This window comes from Megalops cyprinoides, chromosome 1, assembly GCF_013368585.1.
Source record: "Megalops cyprinoides isolate fMegCyp1 chromosome 1, fMegCyp1.pri, whole genome shotgun sequence".
Classification (NCBI taxonomy): domain Eukaryota; kingdom Metazoa; phylum Chordata; class Actinopteri; order Elopiformes; family Megalopidae; genus Megalops; species Megalops cyprinoides.
Genome location: NC_050583.1, coordinates 35617838 through 35639916, shown reverse-complemented (window position 1 = coordinate 35639916; position 22079 = coordinate 35617838). Strand labels below are relative to the sequence as shown.

The following is a 22079-nucleotide window of genomic DNA, read 5'->3' as shown; positions in this document are numbered from 1 at the left end:
GTATTCCTACCACACCATTCTAGCCTGAGGTCTGCCTGAAGTCATTATAAATATGTACACGTTGTATGTTTAAATTCGTTGATTTCAATTACTGTCAGGTTATTATTTTTATATTTCCAGTTTAATACATTTCAGTTTGGTCATGATATACCAGCAGCCAAAGCAGAAACTGTATTACCTATTTCATGACCCATTTTGAGTCATACTCAAATAAGTAAAAACGTACATTTTAAAATCTTTTCAAATATTATAAAGAAGCCCTTAAAATGAACTGTGACTAAACAGAACAGAGTTATGACAGTTTGACAAAATGACAAACTTATCAGTGTGAAAAAACATCAACTATTGTCATCAGCCATTTAATATAAATATAAAATCTAAAATATTTACTAGTGGATTCATTTTCAGCTCTCTTCAGTGGATTGTCATTTCCCATCCACTCTCCTATGCCTATATAAACCAAAGCTCCTCTGGCTTTGGAATATTAATATCCTGTCCTGTGGCTACAGCACTGATGCTGCAGGAAGCAAAGCAGGCCATGGCTTTGGATGCACAACAGAAGATGGTAGTGAGGCAGAAATGCAATGATTAGAACAAATTGTTGTGGCTTTACATGATAATCAGCTGTTTCTAAATACAGTCTAGTTATTAGCTGTCAACATCTCACTATCATCAGTGTTCCAAAGGTTTTGCCCAACTGAGTGCTTAATGATCTAATCGACCCTTTTCTTCAACATATTATTATAGCTTTTACTTGATTTACTTGAGACCCTAACATGGGCCATGACTTGTTCTTGATGATCATAACAAGGGAGTGTGAGAATGCAACTTTGCTCAGTCGAATTCTTTTTTTTTTGGAGGGGGGAGGGGGTGAGGAAGGAGGTTAATGAACAGACAGAAACCAGACCCCTGGCCAAATTAGACCACTGAAAACATAAGCAACCCAAATGGAACTATAATAAATTAACAACATCAATTTCTGGAGCCTATATGCATGTATAAATAATACAGGTAAAAATGACTAAAGTATATGTAGTGTATATATTCCATTTGCATATATTCTGAAAAAGGGGAGAGAGCAAATAAGTCATTAGAAAAATAAAAACTTTTTGAATTGTTAAAACTACCAAAATTTAGCAATAATATTGATAATGACTATAATAATACAGCTTGTATTGTTATGATTTACTTTTGTTTTAAAAATATTATACATTTTATGGGTTGCATATCATGGTGGCACAATGAATTACTTGCGTCAAAAACGTGCAAATACGTATTTGCACATAAATTAAAAAATATATGTGCACAGACAATAGATATCTAAATTTTTTCTACATAGTTATAATATAGCTTAAGCTTAATATATAGCTTAAGATAATATATATTATCTTAAACTAATCTTTCTTTTGCTCTTCGTCTATTGACCGCTGTCAGTCCAACATCCGTTCATCGCTCCCCTTTTTTTCAAGTGAAGATCACCATCCAAGAGGGAAGAATGGATGAGGAAAGAGGGAAAATGAACCACAAAAGAGAAAACAAAAAGGAGAACTAAAAATCCATCACATTTCAATCATAATAATAATAATAATAATCTACTAAATATCAACAAACAGGTTCACAGGTGAATGAAATTCATTACCCATCATGTGTTATCACTGGTAAGAAACAAAGAGAGAGAACGGGTTGTGGAGGGAATCAATACAAGCTGAATTTCAGGTCAACTGAACATTGGCAAGTGCACAGGTACATGATTAACTACAACAAAAAGGTTTCAGTCCATGAACCTGAACAGGGGTACATTAGGAGGAATCATGGCTTCTGACTGGATGATTCCTTGCCTTTCCTGTCCCCCTCTGAGTATTTCCCCTTCCTCAGAAGTCTTTACATGGTGCAGGCCAGTCATCTGACTGAAATGTACTGAGAACAGCAGTGAGTGCAGCTGGCCCTGGCATGTTTCTCTGTACAGAACAATGTTAGACATGAAATACCCCTGACCTCTGGAACAATCATGGACGCACAACCCCTGCCACTTTAAAAAAGAGTTTGTTATGGAAGTTCTTCTCTATGGTTTCTTCATTGCTGTTAAGTTTTGCAGAGATGGACACAAAGCTTGATACAAAGTCAGTTGGACCATTGCTTTGATTGCATTAGTTGATTGCATTAAAATCTATGTCTCAGGTCTAAGCATCTAAGAGTCTATTCCTATTCATAATATTAGTACTAATATTAATAATGATAATGATAATAATTTGAATATACTCCACTTCACTCCAAGATAGTGTATTTTCACTCACAACTATAATTGTTAGTAACTTTCTGCTTTTGCATTAGTGATGGCTAAGACATCATTGTAAAGCTAACTTCATTGATGCAAGACTTCATATATTACTGTGGCATACTTCTAGTCTTTATTTGTTTAAATATTCTTTATTGTAGCCTTTTTGTTTTTAGTTTTTTTTTCTTCATTTGCTTTTATTTTTATTTCCTCTTTCATTTTCTTTCTTTGTTTGCTTCTTTTTCTTTACTCTCTCTTTCCCTGTGACTTATTTACTTACACATCCTGAAACTTACTGAACTTTACGCTTCTACATGGTGTCAATAAACTCTGTTTAATCCAATCTACTGCACAAGAAATGGATTACTGAGAGTTGGACGTATTAGTGAAAAGAAGCCAAAGTAAAATGCTACCTGTTTTGTGGTTTAGGAGATGCACCTTTTTACACATGTCCTCTGCTCTCTGTAGACTGGGCTTCAGAGTGTAAATAGGACACCATATGCATGCCCGTAACCAGCTATGAGGTCACCTCGGTAATTTTTTCAGAGCTAAAAATAAAATTTGAAGCTAAATACAACTGGATAAAAAAAAAATTAGTGGTTGAGAATTTCACCTCAGAGACGAGTGCATGCTTAATTCAGTTTAGAATTATTTATTGTCCACTGTGTGCAAGACTTGTGAGAGAGGGCGCGAGGGCAGCCCCTTGCATCATCAGCACTTCCACTGACAGCAGCAATTGGAAATTATGCATGTTGGCAGCAGCAGGTGGCTTGTGTGTGAACTGGCAGCATACCATTCAGTAAGACAAAGCAATGATCGTTATGTCATTATCTGTAAGACACGTTCAAAATAGTAATCTGGTACAGCGTCTGGAGTAAAGGCAATTGTATGAAACATGTTAAATATGCATACTCTGGCCATGATGAAGGCTAGGCTATTTCTTTCATATTAGTAGGCTAGCTAACGTTTCACACAATTGATTAAAAAACAGCTTATGTAGGTGACGGTATCAATAATAGTAGGCCTACGAAACATTTCAAAGCCACATTTGGATATGAATATAAGTGTATAATGACGTTAGCTTGGTGTTACTCTCAAGCATTTTTCTTTTATTTTTATAGCTATCTAAGGTTACAAATAACCTTAGCTTAATTATCATGCTTCATACCACAGACCTATGTATTTTGATGCTCTAGATAATGTTTTTACAATTTATTATTCATTCAGCAATGGATATTAATATGAAAGCTCCACACATGAGAGGTTATTCAGTACAATCCAGTTCAGATGGTGTACCTTACAATTAAAACACAAATAAAATTAGCAAACAGATCTCTTTCTATGTATGTAATGTTTATATGCGTAATTTTGACAAAACCTAAATTTGTTTATCATCTATGAATGAATCTAATAATCTAAACATTTCCTGACTTCAAAAGCCTACAAAAACCAGTAAATAGATAACCAGTAAAACCAGATACCTACATATTATCATAGAGAAAATTTCATTACTTTCCTTTTTCCTCTTAAAATGCTGGCTTGGCTATGAATTAAATAATTGTACACAATATAATGTAATTGAAATAAACGTCAAACTTACACTTCTTTTAATACTTAGACTTTGAAGAACATAAAAAGAATACTGTATTTATATTAATATTTTAATTGCTACTATACATATATTGACATGCTCTCATGTCAGCGACCTTTGCCTGAAATGTAAATTCACTCTGCACATCTTTGTTTGCACGTATTACAATATCTGTCGAGAAAGGATTTATTGTGACTTCAAGCTAACTATTAAAGTGAACTGCTGCTTCCTTCAAGATAGAATGTTCAACATCTTTATTTCTCTCTACCTCAGTTTCTCGTGAATTTTAAATGTTCGACAACCTAGTTACCCAATTGATTTTCTTAACGCTGACATTCAGCAAACTTGTCCCTGTAATCATCTGGGTCAAACTGTCTCAGTATTGATTATCATTATCATTATCATTATAAATATTTTCACTTTTACTGAAGCCTTGCTCTCTGTGGCTGATCTTATTGCGCTTTCCTCTCTGTCTTTCTCCATTACAAAATAGAGGGGATGGGGGAGCGACAGCGCTGCAGGGGTCCGGGGGGCTCGTAGGGTTCGTAGGGTTCGTACAGCGGGTTGGCGATGGGGGCAAGGCGCATGGCGGACCCTGTCATCCCTGTAATGTTGCTCAGGCTGCGAGATTTTTCATAGCCAGTTGCTATTCATACATGATGGTTTTTTGTATTTGTGTTATTTGCGTGGTTTGGGCATGTTAATTTATAGATGTAGGTACCAACAAAAATATTTTTGACAGGTTAAATTCAGAAATAATATATGGATAATGTATTATTTGATAATATGTTAATAGTCGGAAATACATAGACATGAAAAGGCACATTAGATGTCATATACAGGTTGTATTACATAGTGGTGAGGAAATTGCATTTTGAGTGGTGGAGTGAAAAACAAGGAGTCAAACAAAATGGAAAGCAATGTGCACATAACACAACAGCACAAACAATTGCAACAGGGACATAACCAATGCCAATCAAATTGTAGCAAAAGTTAAAAAAGAGACAAAGACAGACACAGACAGACAGATAGACAGACAAAGACAGGACAAAACAAGAAAATGAGAATTATGAATTATGTCATTCAGTTCTTGCCATAACAATATACTTAGCCAGAAATATATGGGTAGCATGTCCAAACATTCAGACCAGTTTAATAAAACACCTGAAGTTTCCCTTTAGTAAGGATTAATGAATTTACCCTTTGGTGAGAGACCATGAATGCTTGTGATATCTTCTTGTGAGGTTATTTAGCCCTCAGGTGTTTTATAGAAAATGACCATTTACAATAAGCACTGCAGTTCAGCTCAGTACACCAGGACACTCAGTGTCTGAAGCAGCTAGATACACAGCTCAGATTTCACTGATCGTGTGACTGTTTGGACAGAATGAAGTTGTCAGGATTGTGCAGGAGGTCAGCGTGAAATAACATATCGATCGTTCTAGGCTGAACATTGCTATTCTGTACACAAAAGCTGTCATATGCATATTTGCTTGGATGTTACACTGGCATGTAGAACTTATGAATAAGTAATGTGAGGTTTGACCACACCAACTACAGCACACATAGATATGAAATACCAATATCAATCATTGTAATTCTAAACCCTAGTTTAAAAATGAGGCCAGCTATTTCCTGGATTAATGTTGGGGTGTTTAATTTTACCTCCCCTGCAGAGGAATCTCTCTGTACATACAGTTATGTATACTACACAAGCATCATACATTATTACAAGTTAGACAATAGAGTATGTAAGTAGCACCATGTTTTCATGGTGTTGAAGGAACACTACAAACAAGTAAAATGATGATGTATTTGACCAATACAATAGAAAATATCCTTTCTTAGCAGATATATACAATGGAATGGAACCAAATGGCACACCACAACATAAGAATTGATTCAGAAGGTATACCCAATTATTATTCATTATCATGGGTAAAAGGCAACACAACAAATTCAAGTGCTACTTCAATGAAATATTAGATGAAAGCTGAAGTACAGCATGTCAGGACACTGATAACGCATGCTGTAAATATTTGGTCAGATCCGTGAGGATCTTCCCTTCTCTGTTTACCTCCTTGTGTTACACACTAACAACTTCAAAGTGCCAAACTGCAACGGTTGCCTTCCTCCCTCAGTCAGTACTACTGAGGTTTCAGTCAGGTCAGATACACACACACACAGAGTAACGTGAAGCTTGCCATTTCATGAAAGGGTGAAATTGTTCAGCTGCTTTCACGCAGACAGGAACCCCATGCAGTACATGTGAGCAGGGTTACCGCCTACAGAGGCCTGTGTGATACTGCACAGTGTGGCACAGAGCACTGCTGAGAGGCAAAGATGCATGCTGCAGCGAACAGCCCCCATACACCATTACCACACAAGAGAGCATACTGTAGCAAGGTATGGCAGACTGATGCACATTACCCCAAACTACATTAAACACCACTTGCCCCATAAATAAAGACCTTCCTTTTTTGCAGATGCCAGAGGCACATTAGTGGAAAGGAAACATGATAAAATATTAATGATGCTTTTCTGTGAGGGTTCTCTTCAGCAACACCACGCAACAGTGTTTAAAGTACAGCCAGGTGACTGAGATGACCAGAGAGGCTATTTCTGAGTTCCGCTTTGCTCCCATACTGCAGACAGCTGTCTCTTAAGCTCTTAACCATTTTTTTCTGCCTCTCTCTCTTTACGTGTCACACACAGAACCTTTTTCCTTGTTTACCTCTTCCCATCTCTCATAGTTTTGAATCAACTGAACCACATTTCCCTTTCATGACAGAAAGCCACCAATGTGGAGCAATATTCAGGGAGGAATCCTAGGACAAAACGAATGAGGAAGGTAAGGCAGCGTTTTTGTGTCACAAGCTTGTAATGATCTAATTCCAGGTAATACTCATTTAAAGAGGAAGTATGAGGGGTATAAGCAGCCAGCCCCACACAAAAACACAAACACACATTCAGAGAAGAACAAGGGAGAAAAATACCAATATTTATGGTCTTGACTGTCAGTCAATATAACTCATAAAAACCATGTGTCTATCTTTGAGGCTTCTCACGCTCTGTACATATCCCCTCATTGAGGTTTAACAGGAGCCACTCAGGAGCACCACTCCCTGCAGAGAGAATGCTGGGTAGTATATCAAGCAAATCTGTGTTCATGACCATCAAACGTCAGGGCTTCAATTCTCAGTTATGAATCATATGTTCCATCAGCTTGCTCACAGGAGATCGATATTACAGAGTTCTCATTTCACAGCACAGGCAGTGCATGGTTTACCCACTGCAGTCTTTTGGATGAGTCAGCAAAACATTTTACAAAGCATGGAATTTCCAATGCTCATGTGGCTATCGGGTGGGCCAGCAGCACTGAATTTTAAACTCTCGCTTTACTCACTACAATTAATCAAGGAGTTTACAGCTGCTTGTAAAACCTGAAATCACAGAATAGGGTTCACTGCCCCCATCAATGAAAACACCAATGAGATGCCTTTCAAAGACTGATTTGAATCAATACCACCAAGAGTTTGATTCTTTGTGATACATGTTCTTGGCTCAGCCATAAATGTGTAATATAACAAGATAATAATTTTTCATTTATATTTGTTGTACAATTTTATACATTCTTACAACAGAATTTTAGTGTAGACCGATGATAAATGATATCATAATATTATTCATGAAAAAATCATTTACATATCCATAACTGTAGAATTATAGATACATATTTTTTATTTACTGAGTGTTTCAAAGTTACCCTCGCCCTATATTAGCACTGAGATGTCTATAAGTTATAAAATACGGTAATCCTATGTTTGTATACTACCCAGTAAATTCTCTCCTTTTCAGGGAGGAATCCTAGGACATAGAGGTGGACATATCATGCAGCATGCAAGAGGAGATAAACATGAAGCAGAGAGAAGGAGAGAGGCGCACATAATAACCGACCACAAGGGAGAGACATACTGTAACTCAACCCACCACAGTGAAAATAATAAGAGACTAGCTATTACAATGTTTTGTCACCGTACAAAAAAAAACAAAAAAATAAAAAACCCAAACAAAAACCCGTGACTATATCCAGTCTTTACATCAAACCTCACTATTCTCCTGTAAAGTATCTTTTCAAAGTGGAACACACACAGTGCAGTTCAGTTCCGTAATCAAATGTATGGGTGTGCTTGGTAGTTGTTTGTGACATTGAAACTGCTGGATTCAAACAACTGCACTCACTCAAATGGCTGTACTGTCGCTGCTAATAATCCACAGGAAGTTTCATATTGGATGTTTTCCCCAATTTTTTTAGAGGAAAAATCACTTGAACACTACAACTTCAAGTTAACATGCCAGTTGAGGGAAAAAGCCATTATCTATGACCAAACCCTGCACCAAACACTACAGCCAGTTCCATGTGACCATCACAACAAATACCTACAGAGAATGAGCATGTAATCTGACTTTTAAGGACATGATGGTGCCATTAATCATGAAATGATGGAAACTACAGCAAAATGTACTGTTTGTGTCTAAATGACAGGAATCACAGCACATGCTTCTGGTGGAACATTTCACTAACTGGATGCCTAAGTTTGAATTTCTTTATGTCCACACTGAAAGTGACTGAAAGTGAAATTTCCAATCTCAACTGGTCAATAAAAAACAAGATATAACCTGATCCGTGAACACATTGTGAAAAGGACAAGATCTACGATATTAGATATTGTTACAATCCTATTTTTTCCATTCTATAGGGAGACAATAGTATGTATGAAAGAGTGCTCTCATATAATTTCATACACTGTAAAACATTTACATACATTAACAGGTGCCATAAATACCATGCGGCTTGACCCCTGAAATATTCTAAGCTGTTACAGAAAGACGTATAGGATCACCTATAATAAATTAAGATGACCTGACCATGTTCCTTCAAGACATTATCTTGGCTTAAGATTCAATGTCACATCAATAAATTTGTCTCTATATACAACAAATCATTAACGGCATTAGAGCCCTAGTGTTCTGTTAATACCGTATAATTTCGAAAGGCACATCAAATGACTTGCTAATTGCCCCATCGTGGCACACATATTTTTATTTAGTTGTCTCATTCTTTTCATGATTGTGATCGCTTCACAGCAGGGATGCTCTGGCATGCTGTTTATAGTTGTCTCTTACACAACAAAGTGTGGCACAACTGCAGCAGGTGCATTTCTAATGGGATATGCTGTCTTTCAATGGTGAGAACACTGACGCATTGTTGATTACAGACGTATTTCACCATAGTTCAGAAGCAACCAACTGATCAGAAAAATGAGACAGCAGAACACGGAACAGCACTGAAAAACATATTGTTATAAAATTACTATAGAAATGGGTTTGTAAGTTCCTACAATATGATGACATTTTGTAGAACATGATTCCCCTACATTTTAGCCTGATATAAAGCGGAAACTGTACCTACCTCAGATCAAACTTTTGTAACGTTACGAGGATGGTACAAGTGGCCTGAGAATGGGATGGAGATGTGTATTAATCTGAGGGTGAGAGGGGGAAATGCGGGAAGGACAAGTGCAAATATCAGCCCTGGATTTCCAGCATGAACACATTAAAGCACTGTTAAAGAATGTTCCCAGTGCAAACTTCATAACATTGGTGACTAATGTCCAAATAATAAGGCCATATAATAAGATCACATTTAGTTACTTTGATCAGTGCTTGACTGCACTATATACCACTGCATTGTTGAGGACTGTGGCCTCATGCCTAAATAATTGATGCTTCAATGTCCTGTTGGTTCCTTTGATGGATCTTCCCATGTGTGCATTATGTGTAAATTTTTAACTGCAGGGTCAAAGCCAGGTCAATGCACTATGGTTTCTCTAGCCATTAAGGACTTAAACAAACCGTTTTAGAGATTATGATCCATATAATCTTTGTTTTGGCTATAATAATGAGAAGGACATTCATATCATCCAGGTAAATATCTGCAACAAACATGAGGTATGACATTGTGAGGAACACATCCATTGTTCATATAGGACATTTATGGATATAATATAGCATCACAAAACAGACCAGCTGTTTTTAAACACTCCCACCTTCAATATTCCCAAATCCAACAATGTTTCCAAAGAACACTGAATAAAAATATGACAAAGCTATGATGGACTAAAATTTTTGGATGCTAAACAAACATAATCAAACAAAAGGAACAGACATGAAGACAGATTAAACCACAAGACAGATACAGTATGGACACAGTAAGAGAATGTTCATCAGTAAATATTCATATATGTATCATGCCTGAAGTAGCAGGTCCATGGAATGGGGCCATTTTCTCTAGATCAGACCAATTAAAGCTTTTCATACACTATTTTTAAAGTTTTAGATTTTACAGTTTAACCATTTCATCTAAAGTTCTTTGAATGCAATCAGATTGTTAATATGTGCATTTGCTCCGTTGGAAGAGATTTAAGTGTGGGGAATTACAAGGGAATTCTTTTTTAAGCATCTTATTTTTCAAACATCCTATGGAGAGCCTGTGGATAATGAGCACACAATCACAGAGAGCAACAAAGAGGACAGACTTGGCATACTGGATGCAAAGTGTTTTGTGCTATATCATGTGATTTGACATGAAAACATAATCAAATACTCCTAAAGATTCTATAACTTTTAATCAGTCTGTACCCTGTTCCTTCTTAAAAAAATAAATAAAGGTAAATGTGAAAATTTACTCTTTAAAATTAAATCTTGAAAATATAAATAAAAGGGGTGAATGTGAGAAAGGGAGTGGTGAGCTAACTGGCACCAAACACAATTCTGCCACCGTAGGTATTTAATACAGGTTGATGTAAGTTTGTCTCTGATAATTGCTGTTGACCCAGTTCATAACTAAACAAGCCTGGAAAATCCCTACGGACTGTCCTACCACTTATATTTTTGTCCCTTACAAACCATGAAAGTGGAAAAATCTAGGTCATTGTTCTGTAGCGTAGCATTATGCTTCAGTTTTAAGATTAAACACTCTAGAGTATAAGACAATACTTTGTCATGTACTGTACAAAATGGATAATAATGTTTAAAGAGGAAATCATTTCAATTAGACCCTTCCAAACAAAGAGTTACCTGGATCAAATGTAAACAGTGACCCACACAAACAATAACATATTCTATCAATTAAAACATACAAGGCTACGTATAACATGCTCTCCGAATTTAATAGATCATATCCTTAATTGCTACATGTGTGACTTTTTTGTTTTGTTTTGTCAGATGATTAGATGCCAAATTTACATAAATCATTTCACACTGGTGTCACTGGCAAAAACACAAAAACAAAATAATGTGAGCTTTGCAGAAACATTTGAGGCTCATTTGGTGTTATTCCATGGAACATTTTACACTGTGGATGTAGCCTTCAAGCACTGAATAACTTCACTATTAAATATTACAGCTTTTCCCTCAACTGGAAAATTGACTTAAGTGCATTTGAGCAGCTTTGTGCAACAATCCTTGAATTCAGCACGGCCCAAAGGGCTCATTTTAACTGGCTTTTATTGGACAAAGACTAATTGTTTTCACTTTACTGGGAATTTGGTCCTAATACATTTGAGTTCATATAAACATTGTAGTGTAATATACTGTATGTACTACTACAGCTACTACTACTAATAATAATGATAATAATGCATTATTATTACTATTATTATTACACCCAAAGACAAATAGATGTATTACTGTTAAATGTATGTATAACATATTTTCATTCTTTTACCCACAATCCTTTGCAAGCTCTCTCCCACTCTTTCCTTGGCAACAGTGGGCAGGGGGGAGGAATGGACAAAAGGGGTAGGGGGTGGTGGTGGTGGTGGGGGGGGGGGGGGGGGGGGGGGGGGGGTTGGGGGGCAGAGGAGAATGATGAGGGAATTTTGGTTGAACTGTATCATATGTATGGAAGGAAAGGGGGATATTGAGAAAATGACAGATAGACATACAAACTAGTGACATTCAGAAACAGACATGGACAAGGACATGTACATACACATAGAAAAGCAACCAGACATATATACATATTTACCTGAACAGAACAGAACAACACCCACAGACAAAGGTATCAAAGATACAGACACACACTCATACACACATGCCATACACACACGCACACACACTCTCACACACAAATGAACAAATGCAAATATCAACAAAGGTTTGAGATAGGGAGGACTGTTCCCACCTTAAAACTAAAAGGGCAATGATTAGTTCTGAAATTCAGCAGTATGAAGTGCTTTGGACAGAGAGAGAATCCTGGCATTACTAATCCAGCCACTATGGCACTGCTGTTGTCAGACTGCCTTTACATTTTAAGGTAGGAAGAGACCCTCACTTTATACACAGGATCAGTGAAAACACACTGAAGCAGCTCCTGTCTTCATTTTGGCATTTAGCAGTGCAAGGTTTGGTCACTTACCTTATGCCACTAGTAATGTTAGTCAGTCTGTCAGTATGTCTATCTGTCAGTGCCCCAGCCAGGACCAGTGAGTGATTCAGTCACCAAGTGTGGATTTCATATTCAGTTTGATATTTTAACTCATATAACAAGGTTATTGGATAGTCCTTGTCTGTTGTTTACACTAAGGACTGAAGCACACAGGTGAAGAAAGAGTGAATAGTATTTCACAAAGAATGCACCACTTCCATACCATGGATACACACCATGCTAAAGGTATTTTGAACAATAATGCAGGATATTACATAATGCAGATTGTCAGCAGTTATCAGTCCAATATATCTGTGGTTTGAGAAGCAGGGGACTGTCTTTGTTGAGCTCAACTTCCTGTCCATGCGTCATGGCACAGAGAAAAATGGATGAAGAAGGGGACCTCATAAACAGGGACATGGCATACCAACCGTGCAACAAGTTGGTGCAGATGAGGCTGTGGGTTCAGTGCTCCATCTATAATGAAATACTATTCATTTGACCTCAGAGCTGTGGGTTGTTTAAGCTGGGAAGAATAACCAGCTTTACTAAAAACCAGTGATTTTTTTTACTCCGGTAAGAGTGAAAAACATTTTAAAACATTTTAAATACTGAAAAATACAATACAACTATCTTTAAAAACAACATCTATTCTAAGTCTGTCTATTTAATTTATAGGTCACTCTACCAGGGTAATTGTCACTGGAGTATAAAGGGGAACAGCAACAAAAAACAGGCCACGCTGAGCAGCGCACAACACAAAACACAACACTCAGACTGAACTGGGGGGACAGTGACACGGTGTGAGGAATAACAACAATAGCCAACATACAAACGCGTGATATGACACAACCTGAAGAGGAAGACAACAACACACAAAGTGGATCAGACAACACAGGACCTACTCTTGTAAGACTTTAACAGTGTAACAGTGTAAGAGTTATCAACATCAGCCTCAGTATAACCTAACACCAAATAATCTTGCATGGTCTGATGGAAATCCACCAAACCTCAATCCACCAAAACTCAATGCACCAGTAAATTAGTGGTTAATTAATTAACTCTCTCTCTCTCTCTCTCTTTCTCCCCCCTCTCTCTCTCTGTCACACATGCACACTCACACACATACATAGATATGGTAGTATTTAGTCAATAGGTTAACTCTCTCATTTGCCTACAGTTGTGGCAATAACATACAGTTCAGTAGAGAAATTTGATCACATTGTTGCACATCACAGTCATTAGCAATACAGCATCATTCAAAGTTAAACATACAGTAAGAGGCATTGTTTGTGTGTGTAATTGTTTATGCACCTGTGTGTGCATGCAAGTATGTGTGTATGTGTGTGAATATGTACAAACAGTCATCACCATCACTGTATGGAGTGATTGTGGCCTATTCACATTCTGTCACAGTATGTTTTGAAATGGGTCATTTTAATGTTATGGTGTTACCTCTGTGCGCTACGGTTTGATCCAGGAGGAGGCGGAGTTTGCATTGAGGTCTTGTTGTAAAAGAGGCCCCTCTGGTTTATACCATTCCTCAGCCACAGGAGGGCCAGGGCTAGCAGCAGCAGCTTCTGGCATTTTATAAGGAGGGGTTTTGGGGTTGAGGAAGGCATTCAGAGTGCGTGGGAAAGGGTTGGGGTGTGTGGGGTAAGTTAGAAGGCAGTGGGGGTATGATGTGGTTGTGGGTGAGAAAATAGTTTGTTGTAGGAAGGACAGTTTCAGTTTTGTATTGGTCAATATAGGGGAGAAAAATGAGGGATGACAGAGGTGAACAGTCAGGGAGGACATACAGAGAAGATATGGCGAGCCACCGTAGAGGATTTGGTCCAGGAAAAAGAAAGAGAGAACGAGAGGTAGGTGGAGCAGGGATGGTGTGAAAGGAGTGGAAAGAGTGAGCAAAAAAGTTTGAGGGATGGGTGGGAGAGGAGAGAAGTGCGTGACAGTCAGGAAGCACAGAAAGGATGAATGGAGGAAATATAGGAAGAAACAGAGAAAGAATGCAATGAGCAACAAGGCAATGCATGGATGAATTTCAGAGAAGCAGAAATGTACAAAATATAGAGAAGAGAGAAATACATAGGAATACAGAAGTACGGAGGAAGAAAGAAAGAAAGAAGGAATTGGAGCATCAAGAGAGAAACAAAGAGAGAGGTGCTGAGGAAATCACAAGCAGCAGTGAATGAAACTCAACCTACTGTACCGTAATCATTACCATTAATAACATGTGAGTATAATATATAGCATAAAACAGTACAGCAGAATATGTATGAGGGGAACGTGGATTATATGTATTGATGTTAAATCAGTAACTACATAATATCAATACGAAAATTAACTGATATCATATTTATGCCACAGTGGGGCATAACCACTGTGATTTGATAACTCAAAACCCTTAGGGCCCATTGAACTATTCCTTTAAAAAGTTTTTCCTCTATAAATGATCATCTTACATAATCTGTCTATAAAGACAACATTATGCTCAACTTATATGTACACGGCCTGACAGATGGACGGAGTACACTATTATAGTAGTACATGTCAGTAATCATGAGAGGAAGCTGGGATAATGGTATGAATGGGAAGAAGGGTAGGGAGTTAGTCTCTGTGCTCTGTGTGCATCTGTTTACTGTCTGAGACAGTTTGCCAGCGTGTGTGTATGTGTGTTCTGGCAATTGCACAAATGTACATACATGTGCCAAGATGTTTTGTATACATGTTCTGTATTAGCAATCACACTGTCTACAATACCAGTTCCCACTAACCTATTTACTGAACACAGAATGTAAGCCTGTGTGTGTGTGTGTGTGTGTGTATGTGTGTGTGTGTGTGTGTGCGCACACATAGGCAAGTGTGTACGTGCGTCTCTAAGCTTGTGTGTGAACACACGCCCCTGTGGGGTGTCATACCTTTCCTCACATTCCCATCTGTGGCCCTGAATTCGCCGGCGCTAAGCAGGAAGCAGGCTCGGTCGTGCTGATAGCGCTCCCGGCCCACTCCGCCCCCTCCCACCGCTGGGCTCTTCTCCTCTGGGCTCAGCACCTGATCGATCGTCGGGCAGTCCTCATTGGCCAGCGCGGCGTTGGCGGCATCTCCGTTCTGCTTGGTGTCTGGAGCAGAGAGAGAAGTTGGAGTGAGATGGAGAGAAGGGTGCAGTGAGACAGGAGGAAGAAGGGAGAAGGGGTGGAGAGGAAAAGGAGTGGGGTGAGGATGAAGAGAGGAGAGAGGGTCAGGAGGGTAGCATTAACAATTTAGAAAAGGATAAGATAGAAAGGAGGGGGAAAGTAGCAGGGGAGAGGAATAACAGAGACTTATGAATGATCTGAATACTCTGATACCTAGGATGCATTTTTAAACATGGATAAACAGAACTACTGTCTATGGACACTCTGTTACATTAATTTTCTTATTGCACATACACCACAAGACATGCCAGAAATGGCAGCCAGTGTCAGTACAAGGTTATTCCATACCGAAACTCACCAATTAAGGGGAGGATTTGCTACCTGACTGTATCATATTTCCCTAGAATTTTGAATGGGAGATAAAACAAAAACCTAGTGGGTGCAGCTGGTGTGATAGCAGATGTTGTCTCAACACAAGCATATCAACAACCATAGCAACTAAAAAAATTACTGTCATCTTACACACGTACTGGCTCTGGCTTTGTTTTAATTAACAAAAATGTATGTTTTATTACAAATAAAACCAGCCATTTTAGGCACTTTGAAATGATTTCAAAAGTTTATGAGTCATTTAAAGCAAGTTTTTTTTACACTCAGCTAACTTTGCTGGATAAACATCCAACTGCCATTTCCTACACTTATCTAAAGAGACCATAGACTTGGTTTGAGCATATACAAGGTCTAGTTTCTTAAATTAGCTTGCAACTGATCCAGTTTCAAGTGTATATCCTGCCAGCTAGTGATATTGTTACTTTTTAATTATTAAGTAGTAGTGTTAAATTGTAGTACTGTTTTACCAGCAAGCAGTGACAGCATCACTAATAATAATAATTAGATATTCCTACAGTAAATATACTGAATCTGTGAGAATCAGCAGCTTTACAGAGGACATCAGGTCATGTCACACAGGTCATATGTAACATATGCATATGCATTAATCTTTATAATCTTATAGTGTGTAACATGGTTTTCATGGGTACATTATTCCACATTTATGTATTCTTGCAACAGTAGGAAAAACTCACTGAGGGGAATAGTCTCTTTCCCTGCCCTCCAAGTTCCATCAAGTCTTTGGTTCCATTAAGAGTTGAACCTCAGTCAAATATATTTTTAATAACTGATCTAAGGTCTGGCCAAGGCCAGGTTACATTGCAAGAGTGACCATGACTTTGATAACGACTTTTGCAAGTAACACACCAGAGGCCACTCATTATGGAAAAGTTGTCTAGCGAGGGGTAGCTGAAAAGGTTTAGCCCAGGTCCAGAGCCACAGTTTTCAAATATAGCACCACAGGTTCCAAATCAGTGGTATTTCACACCTGAAGACTTTAAAACAATGCCTTGAAATTCAGTGTGACATGTGCAACAGATGGGACACCAGGGTGCGAAATACGTGGGGTCTCGGGGGTTCTGAGACCACCTGATTGACACTTGAGACCCCCTGAAAGCTAAAGCAGCAAAATTTTGGGGGGGTCTCTGGAAAAATCTTTAAAAAATCATTTGTCACTAAAAATGTCTTTTAACCCTTAAAGCCTGACAGACACAGCCTGCGTCCAAATTCACATCCCTTGTTCTCGGTTGAATTGCTCACGAAGTATTCATCGCTAACAATGCTAGTTGCTTGTCTATGCGACAAAGTGTTGGCAAGAAAATTAATTTTGAATTTACTAAATAATAATAATTAAATCAAATTTAATCATAATTACAATCTGCATACAGCTCTGCGTCCATCTCCACACCCATTACTCTTGTTTGAATTACTCATGAACTCGTCATTGCATAGATATGGAACACATATCACAAAAAAGAGCGGAACCGGAGCTTTGTGATGATGCTAGTTACATATTTGTACATACCAAAGTAATCACGTTATGAAGACAGATCAAACTTCTGCAAAGTAATATCTTTACTAATTTCTCCACCCATTTTCACAATCCTGCTTCTCGGCTGAATAAGTCATGAAGTCCCTATCACGTCACAACGTACTGCATATCAAAATAAACAGCAGAATTTTCCCCTTTCCGGTGATACTAGTTGTTTCTCTGTGTGACAAAGCATTGTCGAGTAATCTGGTTTTGAAATCACAGCAAATGTCTGCATTATCTCCAATATAGGGCTGACATTACGTCCCACTTTGTATGAAAAATAAACACAAAATAATGTATTTGCTTGCAGGACATAATTGTTGCATGGTTGTGTAGTTGTGTGAGTGGTCTTATTGTTAATGATATAACTTAGCCTTGGTGATGTGTGTGCAAAGCATGTATAGCCTAGTTTATTGCCTTGGCTTGCATCCATGAAATCTTGTATATTGCGTATTGAGTCTGTGTAAGACTTCAGCATAACACTGGAGAACTAGGTAGGGGCATACCTGCCAACACTCCCGTTTTTCCCAGGTTTCTCCTGTATTTCAAGGCCATCTCCCAGCGCCCTCCCGTTTTGTTGTTTCTCCTGGGAAACTCCCGTAATTTGCATGGCAAACTTTATTATGAATAATCGTCATACACGGATCCATAAGTTTTGTATGTTTGTCTGACGTTACCCAAGTTGCCAGATCTTCTATGAAACACAATCTACACACACAAGCCACACACTACATAAATTATTTATTTACTTATTTATTTACTACCCCCCCCCCCCCCCCCTCATTGGCAGGTATGGGTAGGGGGGGACCCCTGATTACCACTGGGTATTTCGCACACTGTGGGACACCATTATATTTCTGTAGTGCATGGAACCATTTTTGACATTTGAAATTGTCATCTGTTACCTTTTTAGACTCAGTCTTAGTTGCATAACAAAACTTGACCGAATCAGCCAATAAAGAGTGACTGCAATGCAAAACAGGGTGCAGCGCAGACACTGGGCTGGATGCCACTGAGCATCAGCGCTGATCCTGACAAACTGGACACTTCTGAGGGGTCATCGGGAAAAACACAAACAGTCCAGAACAATAACAGAGTAAGGAGAAAGGAAGTACACACTGTCCGGGCTGGACAGGACATTGCAGTACATTAAAACTGCACTGAGAAAGAGAAAGATAGAGAGAGAGAGAGAGAGAGAGAGAGAGAAAGAGAGAGAGAGAGAAAGAGATAGAGAGAGAGATGCTGCAGGGTAACTTGTTCTTATAGCTTCCGACACAGCTGTCAAATCTAATCTGACGTGAGTTACTGCTCAACAATTTACAGAAATAACCTGCGGCCAAATTTTACAAAGGGAGAAAGAAAGAAACAGGGGCAGGAGAGAGAGAGAGAGAGAGAGAGAGGGAAAGAGAGAGAGAAAGAGAAAGAGAGCGATAGAAAGAGAAAGTGAGAGAGAGAGAGAGAGAAAGAGAAAGTGAGAGAGAGAGAGAGAGAGAGAGAGAGAGAGATAGAAGAGGGAGAGAGAGAAACACAGGGCAGTGTCAGTAGGTGGTTCAAAAATAACAAAAACATTTCTATTCCTCTGATCATTTCGAGAGCAAGGAATGAAATCATAAAAAGGAAGACGGGGAACAGAACGAAATGCACATTACGTACTATTCATGTATTTCTGTGTGAACAGGCAGCCAGGTGGTGCCGACAGGCCGAAAGTGACTGCTGACAAACGTGGCGCGGCAAGGTCACTGGTGTGTGAGAGGAGCCGCTGATCATTTGCCATCGAGAAGAGGAAGGTTTTAAAGAGAAATGCTCAACATAGCCCCCCATTATCCCACTCCTCTATCACAGTGACAACTGACCTGTGACTCCTAGCAGAAACTGCAGAAACAAAGCTCACTACACAGAAGCAGCAATTTAATTTAAAAAAAATCTCCCAGATGACACAAAAAGTCCATGCAGCGTTGCTGTGGCATCATAGTTGAATGATTACAGAAATATTTACTGAAGGACACTAGGACGCCTGGGTCCAAGGTTGTCCTGACACAGGACAATCCCCACTTTAACTGCAATGCATTGTATTTGCATGTTTTTATAATCCAGTGTTAATCTAGTTGAACTAGTCTGGTGTGACACAATACTATGATATGCTATGACACCAAACAAACCACGCATGCCTGCACAGAATACATGGTTAGTCAAAATCAGTCATGACTGCTAAAAATTCTCTGTCTAAATGTTGCTACCTTTTTATGTTATAATATCATCAGTAATAATCATTGTAATAGATTATACTAATTTGATAAAATTTTGATAGAGTTGAAAGAAAAAGCAACCCAGCACCAGAATGCAGATGGGCAATGTTGCGTAATGCAGCTCTAGAGGAACGGCTGTCATGACAAAAAAGAAGGGTATGACAGGACACACTGTGAGAGCCTGTTTTTGACAGCTGTTCACCCCTGTCCCCTCAGGGAACCCCCGCCCCCTTATGTTTGACCGGAGTCACTCCTGGGACACTGCAACAGTCAGTGCTGCCAATGAGGTGCACTGTACTGATGACAGTAGAGACAGAGGGGCCGTCACATGCCCCCCCCCCCCCCCCCCCCCCCCCTCCCCCAGGCGTCAGCTTTTCTGCACGCGACTGTCGTCACACGTCACCCTTCAGCCCGGGTAAGTGAGTGAATGACCCTGCCCGTGCCCAGACGCCCTTAGTCATCTGAGGGGTTACCCCTAACATGACTGTCTCATCATTCCTAACACCCCCCTGAGCCAGCCCTGACTCCTCTCTCCGGGCCACTGCTAAGCGAGCTCCTCAGTCAGAAAATGCTGAGCTGCACAAATCACCCAGCACCCCGCTTATGAATAAAGCACGGCACACTCTTTCAACATTAATGCACAATTGGCGCCTCCAATTCATAAAAAAGAAGCTGGTTGTGCTTTTGAAGCTGATGTGAAGAGTCAAAAGAGTTCCCAAGCTTGGAACAAAACAGTGATTTTCATAGCAAGCAGCTACTACCAAAACAAGACATTTAACCTGATATGCCAAGAGATCCAACTGAATGACTGAATGAACTTAATGCCTAAAATTACTCTGTAGAGTAATGTCATCATCCGTTACACACCCATGAGCCCTAAAAATGATCCAGAATCAAGGTTACTGTCTTGTTGTCTACACCTACTAGTCGATACAGAGTCTAACACAGTTAATTTGCAAATCATTTTAGAGGCCTTACAGAGGTCGTCAATTGAATTGCTCAAAAATGAAAATTAATTCAGATCAGTCTCTTAACCATAACAGCTTGAAGTGCAAGAAATGATAGAAATGAAATAATTATAACTTACACAACAATGAATACAACTTACTTGATTAAATAACCAAAGCACTGTGACTTACATTCTCCAAACTTAAGGTGACAGACTGCTAATAATATAAACTAATGCTGTCCCCCTGTCCAACTGTAACAGATTTAGTGATCCCTAATGGAATATGGCTGTCTCCTTCAAAACATTCTACTTACCCCATTAAAACCTGCCTATCTAACATTTGATTCAATCTGAAATTACAAAGATTCAGGAAGAGAATTTTCAGACAATCCCTATGCAATTAACCAAATCTGGTCCCTTCCATGACAATAAACAATCTCACTTGCCACTTCCTTTCCATGTCAGCTGTTCAGGGCACCCTTCCCGTTCAGGGCACCCCATCTTTCTTTGCTTCGTTTATCATGTCTAAATAGGGGGGGGGGGGGGGGGGGGGCGGTCAACAATCCCTTCGTGATGATATGATGATTATCATTATGGTTTGATTCAGGAAATGTGAAAACACACTGCTATAGATACAATTAAAGGACAGAATTCATCATCGCCTATTTTCTTGTATATGGTGTTTCATTTGTATTTGGTGCCAGTATATGTATCACTCATCTGTGGTACACATGTTGTTCATATATTTCCTCAATTTGTTGACCAGAACCTTAGGTCAAGTCCATTCACTGTTTTACTTTAACACCTATTTTCCAAAGCACTCAAACAAGGCTCCATGGAGGATCTGCATCAAAACAATGTCCAGCAAACTGCACAAGAAATTTTTTTTTTAGCATTTTTGAAATCCTACACTTCATTACCGCCAAGACTAGTAATCTCACCCATGCAAATAAAATTGTGTAATAAAAATACAAAAACAAAACAAAAAAACCTAAACAAATATGTAGTGATTTGGTTTACTGTGTTTATCTTTTCCTAACATATGGAGTTGTCTCGGCAACATGGACTCAGCAGATGATCATACATTTCAAATGAGCACTGATGGTGGCCTTCCTTGGGGCCAGACCCAAAGCCCCTTTGACAGACAAAGAAGTGCCACCCTCAGAACTGGGTCTGGAAAATGTGATTAGCGGGATTGTGGAGTTTTGATTTAATGCCATCTTAAACACTGCTGGATCTCTGGCCAGGCATAATCCCCAGGTCGAAGTTTAATTACATTTCTGTCTCTCATCACACTCAGATGTTTGACAGACCTATTTTACCACTAAATATTCATCCAATGCAGCATGCTAAAAACCTCTAACTAACAGGCATTTAATATGAATGTCTGTAACTGTATTTTTGTCAGATCCAGTGCTGTGAGGACTGCATTATTTCAGATGTTGAAGGTTTTAGATATAGAAGTGCCA

General features: G+C 38.9%; 1 protein-coding gene across 2 annotated transcripts in view; it reads right to left on the bottom strand.

The window, feature by feature from the left end:
- The window catches only part of LOC118775947 (potassium voltage-gated channel subfamily C member 1-like), a 71612-nt gene that overhangs the window by 10903 nt on the left and 38630 nt on the right, over positions 1 to 22079 (bottom strand). Inside the window, exons 4-6 of one of the 2 annotated variants that reach the window (XM_036525930.1) lie at positions 15276 to 15476; positions 13190 to 13210; positions 4321 to 4512 (exon numbers count right to left, since the gene is read on the bottom strand). In XM_036525930.1, coding sequence (XP_036381823.1) covers positions 4349 to 4512; positions 13190 to 13210; positions 15276 to 15476 — 386 coding nt within the window. In that variant the 3' untranslated portion in view covers positions 4321 to 4348. Of the gene's footprint in view, positions 1 to 4320; positions 4513 to 13189; positions 13211 to 15275; positions 15477 to 22079 lie in introns of those variants that run through there. The other variant, XM_036525939.1, reaches the window with a different exon arrangement.